Source organism: Nipponia nippon, unplaced genomic scaffold (assembly GCF_047370975.1).
Source record: "Nipponia nippon isolate SJK-2023a ecotype South Korea unplaced genomic scaffold, ASM4737097v1 scaffold_5, whole genome shotgun sequence".
Taxonomy (NCBI): domain Eukaryota; kingdom Metazoa; phylum Chordata; class Aves; order Pelecaniformes; family Threskiornithidae; genus Nipponia; species Nipponia nippon.
Window position 1 is genome coordinate 79,831,351 of NW_028262369.1, and position 19,953 is coordinate 79,851,303.

Below are 19,953 nucleotides of genomic sequence, written 5' to 3' on the forward strand. Positions count from 1 at the left end.
TGTGTGCGCACACCCTCCCTTCCCCCTTCCCTTGATAGTTAAATAACGACAATAACATAGACATTTACCTGACATTTTATGCCTGCAAGACTGCAAGTGCAAGTTTCTGGATCACAGAACACACGGCAGTCACAGCCACAATCCTCTCTGGACAGGCGGATGGCCCGCAGCTCGTGTTTTTCTTCCACATCAATCTTCTTCACTCCAGAAGCTCGCAGCAATGCCCTTCGCTTTTTTGTCGGCAGAGGTTGTAGGAAGAAGTACTCATCTACTTCAGTGTTGTCTAGATCAATATCGTCATCAGAAATGTCATCCAGCGTCAGCGTATTCGCTTCTTCAGATTCCACTGTACCATTCTTTGTCATCTGTTCCATAGAACAATTAGCAAAGTCCTTAAATTATACTCACACATATATGTATATGTGCCATAGATGTAAATATGTGTAACGCGTTATGAATGTGGAAAGCTGTATGTAAAAATGCTGCATGACTGCCATACGTTCCAGAATATGATTACAGATGGCAGTTCTTTCACATTTAGCGTGTGAATTAAATGCACTTTTTTAGTTTCACGTTCGCCATAAAACTAATTTTTTTCTAAATTTCTAATTTTTTATCTGTTCTTTATGTCCCTTATCATTTGTCATTGTTTGCCAGACCTCATGCCTTTCTAAAATTCTAGTCTTTTCTATATTGTTTCATAAGATAATTTCTGAGCCCTTAATTGATTCTAGTTCCTGTCTCTGGGCTCTCTGAAATTCTTCAGTATCCCTATTGAGATAGTCATTATACCACCAACACTGTTTCAGATTACAATGCCTCGCAGATTGGTAAAATGGTGTATTTTATGTACTATTCGCCATCCTGTTCCTCTTTAGCCTGACGAGTTGTTTGATATTTGTACAGCTGAGGTCACAAAGCAGTATTTCCACTTAATCGTTTGGGCAGATGCCTGTATTTGCTTCTTGAGTTGACGATTTTAAGCCTGGAAGTCACTTAATTTTTGCCCCTTCCTACCTACATTACTTGCACGTTTATTTGCAATGTATTTCATGGTGCTGATGCATATAGCTCTTCTGAAGTTCCTTCTAGTCCTCTGTGGTCCCAAAAATAACCCGGTTAGCTTTGTGCTGTCACACATTTTAGTATTTCACTAACCAGTCCAGATTCTTCTTAGGTAGTTAATGAATGAATAAACTTAGAAAAAAAGGAAATAAGTTGTAACCTCTTGTGGAAGATCTTGAGAAAGGTTTTAGAGCTCCTTTCCTAGGGATATGAATTTTTGAGCCTCTATAGACAGAAGTATCCTGGCACTGTGTTATTACCTAAGCACAGCCCAGCTCTCAAACCTTTCAGAAATTGTTTCAAAATTAAATGGCCATCAAGCACAAACATCCAGTGCCACTTTCATAAGATAGCACACTTCTGTACCACACTCCTGTAACTCATCTCATATAGAAAGGGGTGTATATATGCAAGGAGAAAAGAAAAATAAATGTACCGCACTGAAGTAAGGTTAAATTTTCCCACCCATGGTAGAGCTCACTGGTTATATCTGCCAGATAACACAGCTACAGGGTTTATAAAAGTTCTTCTACAGAGAAAATTGCTTGAGAATCAAAAGAATAGCAAATTTAAAAAAAAAATTCAGCGAGATGATGACACACTCACTCCAAAAAATGTATTTTCTCAATCTCAAGTTACTCAGATTGAGTATTGTACTACATAGCAAATGTGAGGCAAGTGCAGTTATATGATTTATTTTGTCAAATAATAAATCCTTTTTCTTGTATTATTGTTCTACGAAATAATTTTGCTTAAAATGAAAAAACAAACAAACAAACAAAAGATTCCCCATGTTCAGCCTGCTCTATGTAATGTTCTCAATTGATGAGGCCGCTGATTTACACTAGCCAAGCACCTGGTCTCATACTTCTGTAAATAAAACATGGTGCAACTATGTGATAATTATACACCGGTGAAGGCTCAAGTCTCATTTGCGTTAACAGTCTCACCATGGGCATCACTGTGACCTCAGAAAAACGGCCCCCAGTCAACATAACTGGAATGTTTCTTACCTACAGAAAAATAGCCTTTCAAATTCTTTCTCTGTTTTGCCTTATTTACTCACAGAAAATTTCAGCTTGGCCTGTTATCCCAAATAAGTTTTTGGGCACCAGTTTTACATACAGATAAAATACTGAAGTCATAACTACCATTGCCTGTTCCTTGTGCATTTCAATGTTTAGACATGTAACAATTATCACCATAAAGGTAACTCCTCTTTTTTCTGCTACTCAATCCTGTCATCTCCATCTAGCTACGTTTCTTACGTGTAAGAAAGCAGTCCTGCATCTTATCCATTCCAACTATTTCTGCTTTTATTATAGTCCCAACCGTTTCCTTTTCCCATTTATATTAACAGTTTGTCCTTTCCACCATCTTTCAGATTGTAACTGTCATTTATGGCATTACTGAATTACTCAACGGTGAACTCCTACTGACTGCTTACTCTTTTCTGTAATTGCAGTTTTGTGTTTGTAACACCTGTGTAAGACAAGCACAGAAGAAAACCCCGATTATTCCTGCCTTGTAAAGTCAGGTTAAAAGCAACACTCTTCCCTTTGAAGGAGAAGAGCCGCAGAGTGATGACTGGTAGTCCTTACACACAGTGTGTGTGTACGCAGTACCCTGCGCAAAGGAAAATTCCCCGCAGATCAGTACTCATCTCTTCTTAGCAATTCAGCACCACACTTGGTTCAGGCAGAGGTGTTCTGCCGCTCCCACAACTCCACTTTAGAGGCATTATTGTTTCCTTCTCTTTTCAATGTATTCTCCATCTTTCTCTGTAACTGCAGCCTTCAGTGCCTATCTCATGTTTCAGTTTATTTACCATGTCTGTTATCCCTATAACATTCAAATCCCTTTATGTGCATATACTTCCAGCTCTTTCTTCATATTAAATGCAGGCATTTTCAAAACATCCTTACTCTATTTTCTATTACGCATTCACTTTACAGGGGCTAGGAAAAGGGGTAACAGCTCCTTCATCACTTCTGCCTGGCCCTGGGGCAACGGAGATATTATTTACACCAGGTATTTCAACGTATTAGTTCAGTAAGGTAGGAAAGACAACATTAGAAGTCATCCTTTTTCTGTATACTCTACGGTGAGAGACAGTAAATCCACAGAGTAATCAAATGCATCTTGAATTAGCTGTCTGACGCTAGTGGGAGGGAATACTCCACTGTACATGCAATGCAGCCTGAATGTTCAAATCCAGAATGGCATTCTTGATTTTTTTTTTTTTTTATATTTTTCATTTTTTTTGTTAGCTAGGTACAACTAAGTACAGTGCATTTATGTTTCTTTGCTTTCTTTTCTTTATATAATAGGAGAATGACCTACCGAAGAACTGTGATTTCTCTAGTTTTAAATACACAAGGCTCAAACCACTCCTTAAGCAGATCACTGTTATTTAATTGCCTTTAATTGTTATTTAATTTAAGTTTGAAACTGGGGAAGGGGAAGAATTCTAATCCTTGCTTCTGTAATCATGTTAGTAATTTATTGAATTACTATTTAATAAAAATTAAGTTTCAGGGCTCTTACCCATGAGGTGAATGCTGTAACTGCTCAGCTCACAAAGGCACCTACAGAACCATAGCGAGTCTGTCACGTATTTCTCCTCCTCCTCCTGCAAATCTTAACTGCTTTGCTACACAGCAGTAGAGCATTAAGGAACGGCCTCCAGTCGGGCGGGGAATACTGTACGCATCCAGCAGGCTGCAAATTCAAACGCCTGGGCATCAAGTGGGATTAGACAGCAGTCTGCCATTTCAAAGCACCCTAGCTCCTGACTCCTTTGCTGGATGACTTCCTTCTTGTCTCCTCTGAGTTTTTTTCTCCAGTTTGTCACACAAAGAACAAATGAATTAATAAAATGAAAGATCTGGACATTTCTCAAACAAGTAATTGGGTAACTACAGAGGGAGGAAGATTATCAAGAACCATCAAACACATTTGCCAATACAGAACTTCAGGGGAACGTTAAGTTCTCTTGATTGTCATAATATTGCTCATCTGAATTAAACTCGATATGTAGATGGGTAGAATTTCTCTCATAAAGCTAAAGGTTAATGTCATAACAATGGAATAAGGCAAGGGCCAACGAATATGTGAAGCCTTTGGGTAAAATTCACTTCAACTCCATAAAACGTTAAAAATTTAGGTTAGACGCCTTTGCCTGCCCTAGCTGGAAATTATTCCTTACAATTTCCCACAAAGGAAACCAACTGTGTCCATAGACCCCAGAGCCTTAACATCACTAGGGTCATGCTAATCAATTGAATAGATCTTAATTTGAGGAGACGTTATGAGTAAGCAAGAAGGACTCTTCCAGCTAATTTATTGTGCTTACTCATAATGTTTTCTCAAAGGACAATGTATCAAAGTGAAGCCTACCTCGTGCCTTTCATCTTGACAAGGTGGCTTTTATGTCCAAATTGCCATTAGAATTTTCACGCTCCGCTGCTAGCGAGTGTTTATGCCACTGTCAGCAGTGTTTACACCAAAGTGCTGGTGCTAAATGGCTAAAGTGACTTGAAGATGATTTTGAAGTCTTTACCTGCTTTTAATTAAGAGAAGTTTCCTATTTGGCTCTTCACTCTTAGCAAGTAAAATAATAAACAGTACCTAATATTATGGATACTCAATTCCAATATATTCCCGTATTTCTGTTTTTTTAACAAATTCTACAAGCCAGAATGCTTTCTACCTACGGACTTGCATATTTTAATCCAATGCAAAAAACTAAAAAAACAGGGAAACTGAAATTAAAAACCACACTGAAAATGTTACTTTCTGTTTTCATAATGGTTTTCAAACAGAAAAAAACCTTTTGAGCAAACTTTGCCCTACTTCATTTTCCCATTTTCTTCATTTTTCCATGCAGATGTACAGTAATTTAGATGAAAATCCTAATTAGTACATTTTCATTAAAGATCACAATCGCTGACATTGTCACCTCAGAACTCTACAGAGTTTCGTTTTTGTGTTCATTCAGAAACCATGGGAATGACCAAGCAGCTCTCCCATCCCTATAATGGGAAATCAGCAAGGCCCAGCTGTCTTAAGCAAATAAAACATGCTCAGTGCTGTACAGCGACTCTTCACTATCATTTGGCGAGTCCTGCGTTTGCTTTTGGGAGGGAAAGTGGTTTCGTTTGTTTATTTTTCTACCCCAAGTGTATAATCAGGGATGCAACCTAGCTTAGTTTGATGGACTAGTTCAGGAAGGAAGTTTTCTGTTCCCTATGTTTTTATATATGCTCTAGAGTGAAGAGAAATACTTCACTCTAGCAAAAGATTTAACCCTAGTGAGGCATTACCATTTTTACGCCATTCTCAGGATTCTGAAGACCTAACCACAATTTCTTAATATTTGAATTGAAACTTTGGAGTCAGCTTACCCGTCTCAGAACATGCTAGTAAACTACTCCCACATCAACTGCTGAGGAGCAATGAAGAAAGAATCCCACCACTGTTGAATTAAGGGCAGGGGAAAGGACTTTTCTACTTGGTAAAAGGAAACAATTAAAATTAGGACAGAGGGAGGAATGCAAATCAGGCTGTCATTATTCACTGAATACTTATAAAGAGATTTTGCAGGAACTTAACAGTCACAGTAAAGATTATCATCCACTCAACCAAGTGACCAGGGAGATGAAAGAACACGTCATATTTGGAAGAGGAGCAGAAAGTAGAGTCTACATCCCCAAAAAAGAGTGGGCTGGAGTAAAGTAAGTTAATGAAGAAAGGAGATCCATCCCAGAAGCCAAGAAGAGAATTACGAAAGCACAGAGCCAAGCTCTGTTCCACACCAATGCAGGCTAAAAGGTCCCATCCAATCTTTAGAGGTAAACAGGATCTGTGATTTTTTTCTTGATTTACTTTCTACCTACAAAAAGAAAAGGAAAAGTGAAATATACCCCCGGGGATTCCTCTCTTTGAGCCGATTCCTGGCAGTCAGCCAAGGGATCTACACAGAGTCATTGGCTACACTGACACAGCTCAACTCACACTTGATGCTCTGAAGAGCCTGTGATGCGAGATGTTTAGAGGTGTAATCTCTAACTAGTGGTCAGTCACTAACACTCTAGCCTTTGGTTTCAAACCTGTCCAAATACTGGTCTTTAATTTGCCTTCGTCCTGAGTGGTTTTATGTTTGCTTTCATTATGACAGTTAAAATTTTATGAACTATTTAAGAATCTATTTAGCTATTCAAATAAAAAACAATTAGGAGATTGAAAAAAGTAATTACAATAATGAGGGTCATACACACTTCTTCAGGAGGTCAGACACAGAACTCATGAACATAGTACATTCTATGGGAAAAATGCTGAAAGGCATTTCTTAAACTCGGAGGGTGCCAGTTTGCTCTGGACAACTGTAGTAGTATCTGAAACAGAGACACAATATCACGAAAGAAGGGGCTATGGAGCACAGTTCAGTTACAGTTCTAAATATTGTTCACTTTTAATTACAGGATTCATCTGAAAAAGAGCCCAAAGTACGTGTCACACAAGCCATTATTCAGGCAGTGTTTCATCCACTACAAAACTGCAACAAAACCAGAAGTTTTGCCATCCGTTTTAGAGGCAGAAGGGACACTTCCAAGAACACAATCCCCTTCTCCATCCTCCTCTACTCAAGCACACAGTTTCTTTCCTCTCTTAGGCTATATTTAAAAAGACACCTTCAAAAAACTGTAGCCAAGATTTGTTCTGACTAGCTAAACTGATACAGCCAGTTAATTTCTCTGACACATTTCTTTGTTAACACAGACATCCTTTGGTGAAATATTAAAGACACACGGTCGTAGAAATTGGTACACTGAAAAAAGAAAACATTTTTAGTATTACTGTTTCTTACTTTTTGCCAAATTCGCTCAAGTTGGCCAAGAAAATAAGCTCTTTCACTTTCTGTACTTAGGACGTTCCCATTCCCTTGTCTAACAGGGCACCGTGCAAGGGCTCAGGAGACTCATTCTCTTCCTGGCACTTCCAGACTTCCGCTGCACGCCCTGTTCAAGGCTACCTTTCACCACCCTCTGCCTGTTTTCGTCTCTGTAGAAAACAGAGTAAACGACAACCTCCCTGTAAAGCGCTCTGAGGTACACATCGATAAGAGCTACAGCAGCACTTGGTGATATCAAACAAAAATATGTCTTCAGTAAAATAAAAAAAAAATGCCATTGGTTTGATTGAAAATGGAATGACAGAAAGGAAATGGTTTTGTTTAAAATACACCCATTGGGCCCATATAGCTCTGACGCTGCTCATTTAAACATATAAGGCAGGGATCAAAGTCTTGAATAATTTTTTACCTTTAATTTTAGGGAATTGAGTTTTTCCTCCCTTAAATGCTCTCTTAACATCTCTCGGTGAAGCCTCTCCTGTTCCATCGCAAACTCTCCAAGTGTGTACTGGCGCACACTGTTGTGGCGAGTAGACATTCCCAGTGTGCTTCCCCCTTGGCTGGGAACACTGGTGAAGCCTTGCCTTCTCGTGAAGTAATACACAGTAACACAGTTAAAATGGACATTTTTTGTTCTCTTCCGCTTCTCTCTCTTCAGGATTGAAGAAGCTAGAACAGATGCAGATTACAGTATGAATGATAACTTACAGTCATATAGCAAATTCGTCACTTGTGTCGTTCCATTTACCTTAACCATACTTATGTAAAGTTCAGAGGTGTGCAGCCTAAATGAGGACATAACATTAGAAATATTTACTGCATATGCAAACCTAGAAGCCATTACAAACCGCTACAAACATGAACACTATTGTCTACTTCAGAAGAGAAGCTCTTGGCCAGGACAGTCGTGTTTTCCCATAGCATTATAAAAATGTTTTATCCTTTTACCAAGGAAGGAAATAAATCCCAGCAAAAGGAACTTCTTTCACAGTGCCACCTCACAGACAGCGATCCACTGACTTGCTCCTCTTCAAAACCCTGCGAACAAAACAACGTTGCGTGTGACAGCGGTGAGGGGAACAGCAGACCCACGTCTCTCACAGGTCTATATACACCGTTACTATTCTGTCAGCAAGGCTTAGCTGTAGAGATCTATAACTACACCTTTAAAGCATTGGATTACATTGGCAGAAAAGATTCCTATCTCTTATAATCTAAAAGGAGAGAAATTAGTGTTAGAAAAACTATGAAGGCAATATGTTTAGTGTTTCAGACCGTCTCAGAAATTCATATCATCATCATCACAGAATAATATGGGAATAATGCTGATTAACAATCAGAACCATTTCCTTTTTCTTTACCTTCATCCTTCTTTCTGCTGCCATCCACTGAATACATGCGTGGGTGTGCATGTATATATTCTAATGTGTAGAATTTTGACAAAAAATTAAATCTAGTCTTTTCTAATTCTTTTCTGGTTCCCCTCACACTGTGCTCATTTTTTCTTAGACATGTATGCAGTATCATATGAAGTGGATTTGTTTAAAAACAACTGCCAAATTTTAGCTGTTAAATATTGTTCTTTTTTCTACAGATATTTAGTAACTCCTTCCGATCATTGTTTCTCACTGCTAACAGTGGTGAGCCTTTAGAGGAAAAAAGAGAGAGACAGGACACAACCATTAGAGAAAGATAAGAGACACTCCTTGATTTCTAAGATGAAGAGCCTGATTTATTTGATTTATTGCAAAATGGCAATAGGATGTTGAGAATGTAGATAATAAGTCATTGCTTTGCAGTTTACAGGCCACAATTGGGCAGGTGTGAACGAGAGACCTAACTGCCAGAATTCAGGCAGTAAAATGATTTAAAAGGTGCCTGACCACTCTCAAAAGCCTTGGAGCCATTCTATAAAAGCAGTAAGAGCAACATGATGTACACTGCTAACCTAAAACTGCACCATCTCCACAGACTGGAAGCACTTGGCCTTCAGCTTCGGTTTCGTAACAGGTCTGGTTTATTGTCACAGTTAAAACATAGTTCATTCTCTAACATTATTATGTAGTGAAATGTTAATCACCACAAATGTAAAACCCTCAAACTTTTACATGAAGTAATTCAGTCCAAAAAACAGCATAATGTACTGAACTATATGAAAAACAAGTATATTAGAAAATACAGTCCTGTAACCAAATTACAGACAGTATGCCCTACTGACATAACCATAAAACTATCTGGCGTTCAGTAAAGCATTGAAATAGTATTCTTTTTCCTAAATACTGACAAGCAGCTGAAAATATGGTTTACTATATAAGTAACATGCACTTCTTCAGATATGCTGCAGGTATGTTAGATTAAAAATATAGAACAGATAAATAAACTCGGGTCCTATATTCACTTCCATGCTCCCAGTGAAGGGTGTTCCAAAAAAGGTGTAGGATGTACACAGAGGAATCAAAAGACAAATTCTGTTACATTAGGCATGTTTAAACTTATATCCAAATTGAAGCAAATCTCGTATCGACAGAGCCTGTCAAAAATACTTACAGGAAGCTTTGAGTGGGGGAAGAGGGTTACTTTGTCAGAAGAGACTAGTTGATAGGGGTGTGTCAATTTTGCATGATATTGAAAATTGTTTTAATGTACTGGGGGCTTCTTCGTATATGCCACAGTTTCAAAACAAAACTATCTTTAACAAAACCAAATTTTTAGAGTTTGGAAGATGGGGTAATTTTGATATTGTGACATTCTCTTTCAATTTAGCATGAAAGCAAATACTCTGAGTCAGAACCTTCGCTGCCTATGTGCTCTTACACACAGGAATGTGCATATTAAAAAAATCCTGCTTCTGCTGAAGGAGGTATCTAAACCATTCTGGGATGTATCCAATTTCTGATATAACAGTATTGATGTTACTGGATCTCAACTGGATCTTGCCTCTATTTTGGAAGAAATATTGACAGCTACTGAAGGGCAAGCAGCTTTTTTACCAAGTAAAAGAACCAGCCACAAACGGAACGAGAGATAAAACTATAGTAAAATATTAAAGGGAAGAAAAGATAGAAGGTTAATCTTAAAAATATATATATGCTTCATGTGGAAATAGAAGGTAATTGTACCTATAAATTGCACAAGCTAGTGAATGCCTTTGAATCTTCACCTGTAAACTTCAGTATCTGCCAGATAAGGTCTATGTTTATAGTAATTTGTTTTAGACCTTAGTTATGGAACCCCTGACACGGCTGCTTACTGGCAGGAATACCAAATGCTGCAATAAAAGTCCTTCCATTTTTTTAAGTCTGTCTATCTCTTTATGGAAGTCATACTACTTTCATACTACTTTCTGTACATACAGAAATTAACCTTAAGTTTTATTCACACGCTATACACTAATATTAATAGTTAAATGAAGCTAGGCAGAAGACTCTGCGATCTAATTACTTCCAGCTGAAAAAAAGAAGGTCATCTATGATAAAAACTAGATTACATGAATAAGCTTTTCCACTATGTGGATTTCTGGGGAGGGGTGGGGCTGTCCATGTGTGTGCTGTCAAAATTTAGAACATGATTTCCATACATAGCTGTACATTTATGCCTAAAAATTTGGTCAGTAGTCTCTCTCAGTAAGATTGTAGTTGTCATGAGCTGTCTTAAAGAACCCATTAATGCATTTCTTCAACTTTTTTATAGTTCTTATCACTTTTAGCAATTAAATTATCAATGCCACACCATCAGAGTTGTTTGTTTGGGTTTTTTTAATATATCACTGACAAAAACTGTGTTAAAATAGAATTAAGATGAACTTCAAGAAAATGCTGGCATAATGTAACTGCAACACCACCAGCACTAGAAATCCAGCACTAAACAACTGGGTTGAAGACAGCGTGAGAGCTGACATGCATTTGTTGTAAATGTCATTAAAGTTCATGGGTTTATTTATTAACGTTATAGTTCCGAGTCAGACAAATTATATGATAATCTGTGTAAGTAAACAAGCATGTAAACATTCAGAGCCCTTAGATTACACGTGCCTATTTTTTTCTGAAACACATATTATCTTTTGGGTTTGCTTCTGTCTCACACAAGAGCTCATTAAAGGGAAGAGCTAAGGCTCTGTGAATAACTCTATAGTCATCTCTTCTATGTTACTGCTAGGAAGTAGTCAGAATATATTCATATTTATGAGAATGTTGTTTACAAGAACAGATCAGGCAGGAACTGCAAACTCTTACAGGATTTTATTTGATTACCCCAAAGCACAGATTAGAGATGTCAGTGAGGGGACTGGAGAATTGCGACGACCTCAGTAACCATGGACACGAAATGAAGCACAGTCGGTACTGCAAAGGCACCGTGTTCTTCCTCTACTACACCTCCTAAAATCTCTGAGCAGAGTGCTGCCTTAACATGACCTAAAAAAATTATTATTAGATACTGAATGGAAATGCTGAACATTTTTCAACATCAGGGACAAAGTGCTCTATAACTCATTCAGTCCTTTTGCTTCAAGCCAACCAGAACTCAGATTCTCAGATCATCTTATCAAGAGTCAGGGGCGTATGTTGTTTTGCATGCACATAGTACATTCAAATCAGTTGTAATTACTGCTAAGGACACTGCTTAACTCAAGACAGAGCAGAAGGACATACCAAATACATATTTTCTGATATATCGGAAAGCATGAGCATATGCCCAGTCAAAATTTACTGACATTAATCAATTAGTAAGTTCCTTTCAGAATGAGGGACACAGATTGTGCAAGGCCTGCATGCCTCTGTGGAGCCAGTTTCAAAGGTTTTGCAGGGAAGCAAAAGCTCCTAACCTAAAAATTCACCCAAAGAGTGTAAACACCACACTTTCCCAGAAGAGATCTAGTAACAGCTTCCTTGCTTGGCCAGTCTCAAAAAAGTATTTCTGTGCCATCTGCCTGTGCAACAAGTGCTACCAGTGGATGCCCCTATCATCTGTTCCGTGCAAAAAGGGTGATATCGACTCCAGGCAGAGCCTGCTAGGCAGAGCTGGGCTGTTGTAGCAGCTACTGGACACGCACTGTCAACAGGAACTAGAGGGTGGTTTTTGAAAACGAACGCCACCACCTTGGGTCTAGCAGTTCCTGGCGAGTGAGGATGCCAGAGGGAACAGGAATATTCACCATCACCTAAAACTGTCCTATGGATCACACATCATCTTTAACACATTTATATACTACAAGATTGATATATTCCATGGAAGGAAAAAAATAGTCCATTCTCATGTATTTAAACAATATAATTTTTAGTTCCATGTTTCAAGATTATATGGAATTAAATATTTTTGACAGATACATAAGTATTGTAATGCATAAAATATATGTATAATCAGAGGGAAAGATGATACTGTTGAGAACATAATTACTGCTACAGACCTATCTCTCAGAAAAGGTCACTATATCTGAACATGGTCTTCAGACATAGATATCTTCAAACAGGACTGTCAGAATTCCTCAGCTGAAATAATATCAACTGCTGAAATTTTGGTTTTTGGCATTTGACATTTGAGTGGCTCAGTTTCTGGGTTTAGCAGAGCAAAGCCCACTTTAATAACCTGCTTTCAACTGGCCTGCCTCCTCATGGAGTTAAGTCAGGTCCTGGAGGCTTACCAGCTCCGTGCCATGCAAAAGCAGCTGCTGCACATTCAGGGCCGCATCTGGACACAGCACAGCCCCATCCATGCAGCACACAACCCGAGCTAACGGCCCCAGCACAGGTCGTCTGCACCACAGACCATTTAAGGCAAAACTGGCAGTCGTCTGTAAACAACATTCCTAAAGGTGAGGCCAAAAGAATTAAAGGAAAACCTTTAACAGCAAACAATTGTTTAACCCAAGCATGGTTAACACATCCTGGAAACACAACCTGCTCTTTGTGCTCACCCTTTTGCTATCTTCGCTCATGATGTGCCTGCACGCACACACAGTAGGATGCATTTATTCATCTTTTTCTCAGTTACTAAACTCTCTCCCTCGTAACAATTCTCTTTATCCACAGCAGTTATAATTTATTTCATGACTACATATGATACTTCTGCCATTTCTCTTTATGCACAATTCCTGGTTTATGCACTTCTCTGGCTATTGAACACACAAGGAATCTCTAAGGTTTCCAAAATTTAAGAACGCCTGTATGGCAAGCCAGAGACCTGCAGAATGGCGCAATGACTAAATGCTAGGTATGAAGTTTCTTTATTATAGCTCTTCAGTTTTCAATATTTCAGTAAGGCCCTTTTTCAGTCATCGACTGTAGTACTGAATAGAGGTAACTGTCTAGCAGTCATTCAAGAAATTGAGATTTCAGTGATTTATTCATAAGGCTGCACACTGACATGAAACAAGCTTTGTCTAATTCAAGACAACCTTTTTCTACAGCTTACCACTGCCCCCCACCGCCACCCCTCCAAATTACACAGATTAAGGCTTGACTGGGTAAGCCTGTCTTACCCAACCTGGGGTTTACCAGACACAGGGAGATCAACTGTCAAAAGATTAAAAATAGAATAAACACACAAACATCATTATGGTTGTTCCATAGGTGGTAAATTATACACATAGTTGAGGACCATCTCCTACATCGGGACACTAAGTCATAACTTTTATTACCATCATTTTTATTAAAATGGTTGCAATTTAAAAGGGTAACATTTTATCTATCAAAACAAAAAGCACAATTTTTATCACTCAGTGGCTAACAGTAGTGGCATACAAGATGGTTTATGGATCCTCTTCCAGAAAGACTAAGTGTTCCTTAGGTTTTTTTTAAGCTTATAGGTACTTGATCAAGTGCATTAAATGGATTTTTCCAGACAGTGTGTCCCATATGTCTGCATGAAACAGGAGGCCCCACTAATTCATTTTTCAAAGATACTCTAAAAAAAACCCTTTAAAGTCAAAACTGAAGAATGTATCAATGTAAAAAAAAAAAAAAATAGAGCGCTCATGAAAATAACAGCAGCCTTAAAAAATAAAACTGTTCTGTAGAATAGCTTCCATGGCTGCTGTTCTTTCTCGCTTAGGCTGCTGTGTCCCATAGATCTCCGTCACAATGACGATTAATGGGAGAAGGACAAATATTACGAAGAGCGGTTTGACAATAAAACTTCCCTGTCAGATTCATCCTGGCTAAAGTATGTTGTACAAAGCATTGATCTGTGGTGGAATTCTGTCACCAAACACACACAGTAAGTGAGGAAATAGTTTCTGGGTTTGGAAAAAGACTCCTCAACAAAGAAGGTAAGAAAAAGGAGAGTCATTCAAGTCACGTGAGGTTAGAGAATAAAGAAGGGCCTTCGTTCATTAACAGTTAAGTAAAGAGAATGAAGCAATTCACATGGCAGAAAAGTTTAAACATATACCTAGAGGAATGTGTGAATAGACAAGGGTGAAAAAAGATGTAGCAATACACAGATTTGTAACAAATTAGTGTCAATATTTTCATAATATATTTTAATGTAACTAGAACACTATGGCTAGAGACTGCCTCCTTAGTGTTGTAGTTATATGGAAGAAACCAAGTCCTGCTGCTAAGTTAGTTTCAAATAATGGTTGCCATCACCTTATTCCTACCAACAGGCTCATCATAAGATTTTTTGCACTTACCTTCTGTATTGCAAGAAAAAATTATTTTTCATTTTATGTATTATTGGGAGATTGAAGAATTTTATTACTCGCTCATTTTCCACAGGTTATTCAAAGCTATGTATCAGCAGCTCTCTAACTTCTGAAATTGTGCCCCCTTCTTTCCTCTCCCTACCCCACACCGAGGTATTCTCAAAGCGGGGAGTGGAAAGCTAGAAGCAGAGGAGATTCCGACTGACCCCTGCACCCGGGGGTGAGCTCTTTATCTGCCAGCCCTTCCCACCCACAGGAACCGACCGCGCCAGGAAGACCCCAGCCCACAGAGGCGTCAGGCGAAGACACTGGCGGGTGCCACCCGCACCCAGCACCTCCAGCCACTGCCTCCTCCCGCGGCTGGTAAGAAGTTCTGCAGCTGCTTCTGGTGCCCCTTCCTCCTCCACCTCAAGCTGTATTTTCTGCTCTCTCCCCTGAGAATAACCATCATTTATCTATTTGTGAATTTGTGAAAAATGAAAGACAACCCTCCCAACTCTTTCCACATTTGAAAAATTCAGTGTTTATTGTATTTGTTCGTAATATATTTCTTATGTCTTGGTAACAGATGTCATCATGGGCCCATTGAACTCCCAAATCCCAAGAAAAGTAATTTTCCAAAGGGGAAAATCAATATTTACACTAGCAGTCAAGTGTATCCTTATAAGAAACATCCAAGTCTCATTTGCATATGAATAAATTATAACTGATGAAATAGGCAAGCAACAATAATAATGTGCTGGCAGACTGAAACGAAGTTTTCCTCAACTGCTCTCACATACATATAACGCAGTATACATCTGCACTTTTCGTTTGCCTTTGAACATCCTGACGTTGCTCTCTGGGCAGCGGAGCTACAGCAGTGTGAAACCAGTGAAAGACAGAGCGTTTCCTTCTGCCTGTTTAGTGGCCAAAACAGACCTCCCCACTGGGGAAGAGATCCCGCTGCAGCTGTATTCATCTCTGAAATGCAAAGCCTGCTTCCTAGTTTTACAAAATCCTGATAGGAACGACATCTTTAGCCCATCACGTTTTTCAAACATTTTTTACTGAGAAAACTGGTAGTTCTTTGATTACAAAACATAAATAATCTCAGTTCTGGCTGAACTCCAAGACATAAGCACTTTCTTCTGCTGTCTCAGCTATTCTCCTGATGTCGAAGACACATTAAAATAAATGTGAACCATATGGCTACCCGGCAGATTACTAGCACTCTTGCATCAATGAGGGCAAAGCAATTCATTGTCACTAGGGCAGAAATATCTTAGGCATATGAAAATTTCAAAAGGCTGGAAAAAAATGTGTATGAAGCAGCCTTTTGGATTAAAGCTCTATCTCAGCCCAGAGGAAACGCTGCTTTTCTTATACTCTACTACCCATTTGTCTGCTTTTTACATACTCTTAGTGCCATATAAACCACTATGGCAAGAAGGATTAACACCATTCTCCACCTGCTCCACGACTTTCCCACGCAGTGTTTCATCAAGTCTAACACCGCAGAAGAGCAAAGCCTAATCCATCATGGTAATCCAGGTCAGAACATCGCTTATAAAAGCCAGCTTCCTTCACAATCTTCATAGAAAACAAAAACTTGGGAAAAGGTCATACTCCAGAAACTGCTTCTACCTATGTCTCCCACCTCTCCTTCTATCCCATTGCCTCCCAAAAGATATTTTTCTAAGAGTCTCCATACACTACAGTTACAAATTTTAAACGCTGAATGATGAAACACTTTTCCTACATGCTGGAAATCCACATTAAGAGGAAATGCTGAATATACAAATGCTGGATATACAATATACCCTCCCAAAGAAACATGTGGGCTTGAGGGCAGGGAGGCATTTTCTAAAATAAATTCAAACCTGGAAGTTTTGAAAGGAACTGCAGACTCAGAGAGGCGTAAATAGAGTAGTGGAAATTAGACAGGACAGGGACAATGCTGTGGAACAGCGACACCTACCCTAGTAGCATTTCGCTGCTCCATCCTTCTGGTACCTTCCTCTTGGGTAAAGCCAAAGCTAAATTCACCTTACAGGAGGGGCTCGATGGGAATGCTTGCCTAATGCTACATTTATGTATGTCACATTTGAAAAGGTTTTTGAAAAATACTAGCTCACAAGACAAGTTTGACATGAATAGGAGAGGTTTTTCATTTGTACTTTAGTTAAACATTTTCCCTCACTGTCAGAGTTTTGTCTAAAATCTCACAGAAATGTTAAATTCTTGGGATGCGTGCTAATAGCTGGAACTTTACTGCTAAAATTTCAGTGAAAGCTTTAAGTTTACTTCCTCAGCACCCTCTATCTCCAGAATGCTTTTCTGTGACATTCATCATGCTAGTCCAGTTTCTCCATTCCACAAATACGATCAGCCTGCAGGGAGAAGTGGCGACGGTTAACTGCTCTCTGCCTCACCATTTACTCTAAATGCCAGCTGCTGTTTCGTAGATGGTTATTTCTGACCTTGGCCCCAGCTTCGAACAGTGTGAGGAGGAAAGCCGCTACCACCGATCCTTGCAGAACACCCATGCATAACAACTATATTTGCTGAACTCTCCTAAAACACTACAGGCAATCCTTTGTCCCATCTTATGGGTGACTGGGGTGAATAGCCATTTGATACAAATACAACTACCCATTTAGCTGTCTGTGGCTTTGCATTTGCAAACATACTTTGCGTATCTGTCATGAACATCTTCAACAAAAAAAAAATTGTTTATGTTATCTAAGCCAACAAAAACATCATGTAAGGCAAAAGCTGTCCCTCTGTACAGTACACGAAATGCACTAATTTATAGGAGAAAACCTTTCTAAAAATACAGAAGTAGAATTAGTTCCACAAATCCTTCTAAAAACCAGTGGGAGCCTGCCTTCTAGCCCCTCTTTACATTTTTTAAAAACTCCCTCTACAATAGTCATTATTCCAGATGAAAGACAGCAGGCAAGATCCTGTCGTGGCATACCCTGCCCCATCATTCTGTATGAGTACTTGAGCCAAGACATTGCAATACATTTCAGTGACTTGCTTTGCATGTCTCCGTTTTTACTGCCCAGATGAGCCGACTTATTTTAAAATCAAAAAGGAGAATCTCTCAACCTGTTTGCATTTCGTAACATGAGTCAACAAATAATGACAAGAACGTATTCCTCATTCAAGGAAATTCCAAGCCTGGTTGCAAGCAATATAAATAATTACAAGATGTCATGAAAAAAGAATGCCTGCATTTAGCTACACCTTCTAAGTGTTTTCCCATAATAAGCCAGCATCACCACTTTAACTCATTTAGATTTCTATCATTAACCAGCAATTAAACTCACAGCTTAAGCTCAAAGCTCAGGTAATGCTTTCTGCTATTGACCTCACACCAAATAAAACTTTATCCTTCACAAAAAGATAATTTAAGACAAGCTAGACCTTCCTAAGGATTTCAAAAGATTTGATACCTTCTTCCGAGTTCTGCATGGCCACGTAGATGAGGCAATCTCAATATGTTAGCAACTCTAGAATATTCAAAACAGTACTTTTAAGGGCGTATGGAAAGAAGTGCAATGGGGATTTATTTGTATTTTCAAATTCCTCGTTATCTTTAACGGTAAAACCAAAAGACGGCAAGAGACGGAAGGGTTTTCTCAGAACCCTTACTGACCAGCCACATTCATAACGAACCTAAGGCATCCAATACTCTGAAAGACAGTATCCTGATTAGCAGAACGACAGGACCTGTCCTGCAGGATAACCTTGCTAATGACAGCGATAGTGTTAATGGCAAGATACAGATAATTGATGGAGGATATCAGCTAGACTGTGCGATGGCTCTACCTCCTGTTGATCCTGTCAGATGAGCTGGTGCTGGAGATTTTCCCTCCCTCTGCAGGTGGAGAAGCCTCTGCAATAAAGGCATTACTCGGAAAGCTTCAGCTACACTATGCTGAAGTTGAAATGGCAGAGGAAAGCAGCAGCTCCTCTAAGTATGTTTCTTAAGAGATGCATCTGTAATTAATGTGGTATGGGGATTTTTTACTAGCACCAAAGTGCAAAAGACAGGACTTGATGAGGTCTTCCATGTCTTTCAATTGCATGCAAGTCGGCAACTTAAACGTGGATATTTTTCTTTATTGGAAAAACAGATCAAGCCTTAGGGGCAGGTACCTCCGTAGGGCAGGGAGAATCCCCACCACCTGCGCTGGAGCGTGGAACCCAGCACACACAGCCGCAGGAACTGTCGGGGCGCTGTACTGACGTCCGGACCGGCAGTGCCAAAGACAACTGGCTGTGGAGCCGATGAAACGCAGCCGCGGGGTGCCCTAGCTCAACAGGGCAATTTAGAGGAGCTGAAATGGCACTGGGTGTGCTCCCGCGCTGTATTTCATGTACCTCTAAGGAAAAAGGGAAAAAGTATTCTCAGTCCTGACTAATACTGCATATGCATGCTTGGACTGCTACTTGAAGATGAACACCCCTCTTTCTGATATGGAGGAGAGGCCATGAAATGGGACAGGTACATGGACTGGTTAGTAATATGCTTTGGCATCCATTAAGGTAAATCTGCGGTGTGACTAACGGCCTGCTGAATCAAACTGAAATGACCCCAAGAGACTGAGAAAAGTAAAAAAGATGGTAGTGATTATATCTGCCAGTGGTAATGAAGGCAATCCGTCACCATTTGATAAGAGATTTAAAAATGTGCAGATGTATATACACACAGACCTGACCAAGAAAATACTACGTTTTTTTTTTTTTTTGGTTATGAACCTGGTGACAGTTGTCTATGCTTTATGGACTGTAATTTAATTTCCTGACTCAGAAAAAAACGCCTGTAACTTAGGCTAGGGATTTTTGTTGTTGTTATTGCTGTCTTGATTTATTTAAACGGATATATTGTTAAAGAAACTGTACTTATCCCTGTGTAGTAGTCACAATGGATAGCACTTAGGGACATCTCAGTCATGTCTTTTCTGCCATCACACTACAGGGTTAATTGCTGACATCAAAGCTATCTTCTGGTGGTTCTGCCCCACCTGAACGATCCACAGCAGCTGTGTGCCTCATTTAGCTGGCAGGTTATACTGACCTTAAGGCTAATGGAGCAGGAGAGCTGAAAGGTTGCTGTTTATCTGACCCAACACATATTGTTTCAAGGGTTGTGTAAATACTGAGATGCATCAGCTATTCCAGATAGATTTATACACAAACTGCCTGCTTGCTGAAGCATTGAAAGAGTTGTAGCTACAAGTGATTAAAAAATTCTCTCTTTGTCAGGTACACTAGAAAGGAAAAATAAGACTTAGAGGGCCGTGTCAGGGTTTTTTAAAAGCTCAGGTAAAGAATCAAC

At 39.3% G+C, this 19,953-nt stretch overlaps 1 protein-coding gene across 8 annotated transcripts in view; it reads right to left on the reverse strand.

The window, feature by feature from the left end:
• The window catches only part of CSRNP3 (cysteine and serine rich nuclear protein 3), a 114,598-nt gene that overhangs the window by 11,647 nt on the left and 82,998 nt on the right, over positions 1–19,953 (reverse strand). For all 8 annotated transcript variants that reach the window (XM_087732528.1, XM_087732527.1, XM_087732526.1 and 5 more), the window contains 2 exons: positions 7,389–7,648; positions 69–365 (listed from right to left, as the gene is read on the reverse strand). In XM_087732528.1, coding sequence (XP_087588654.1) covers positions 69–365; positions 7,389–7,648 — 557 coding nt within the window. The remainder of the gene's footprint in view (positions 1–68; positions 366–7,388; positions 7,649–19,953) is intronic.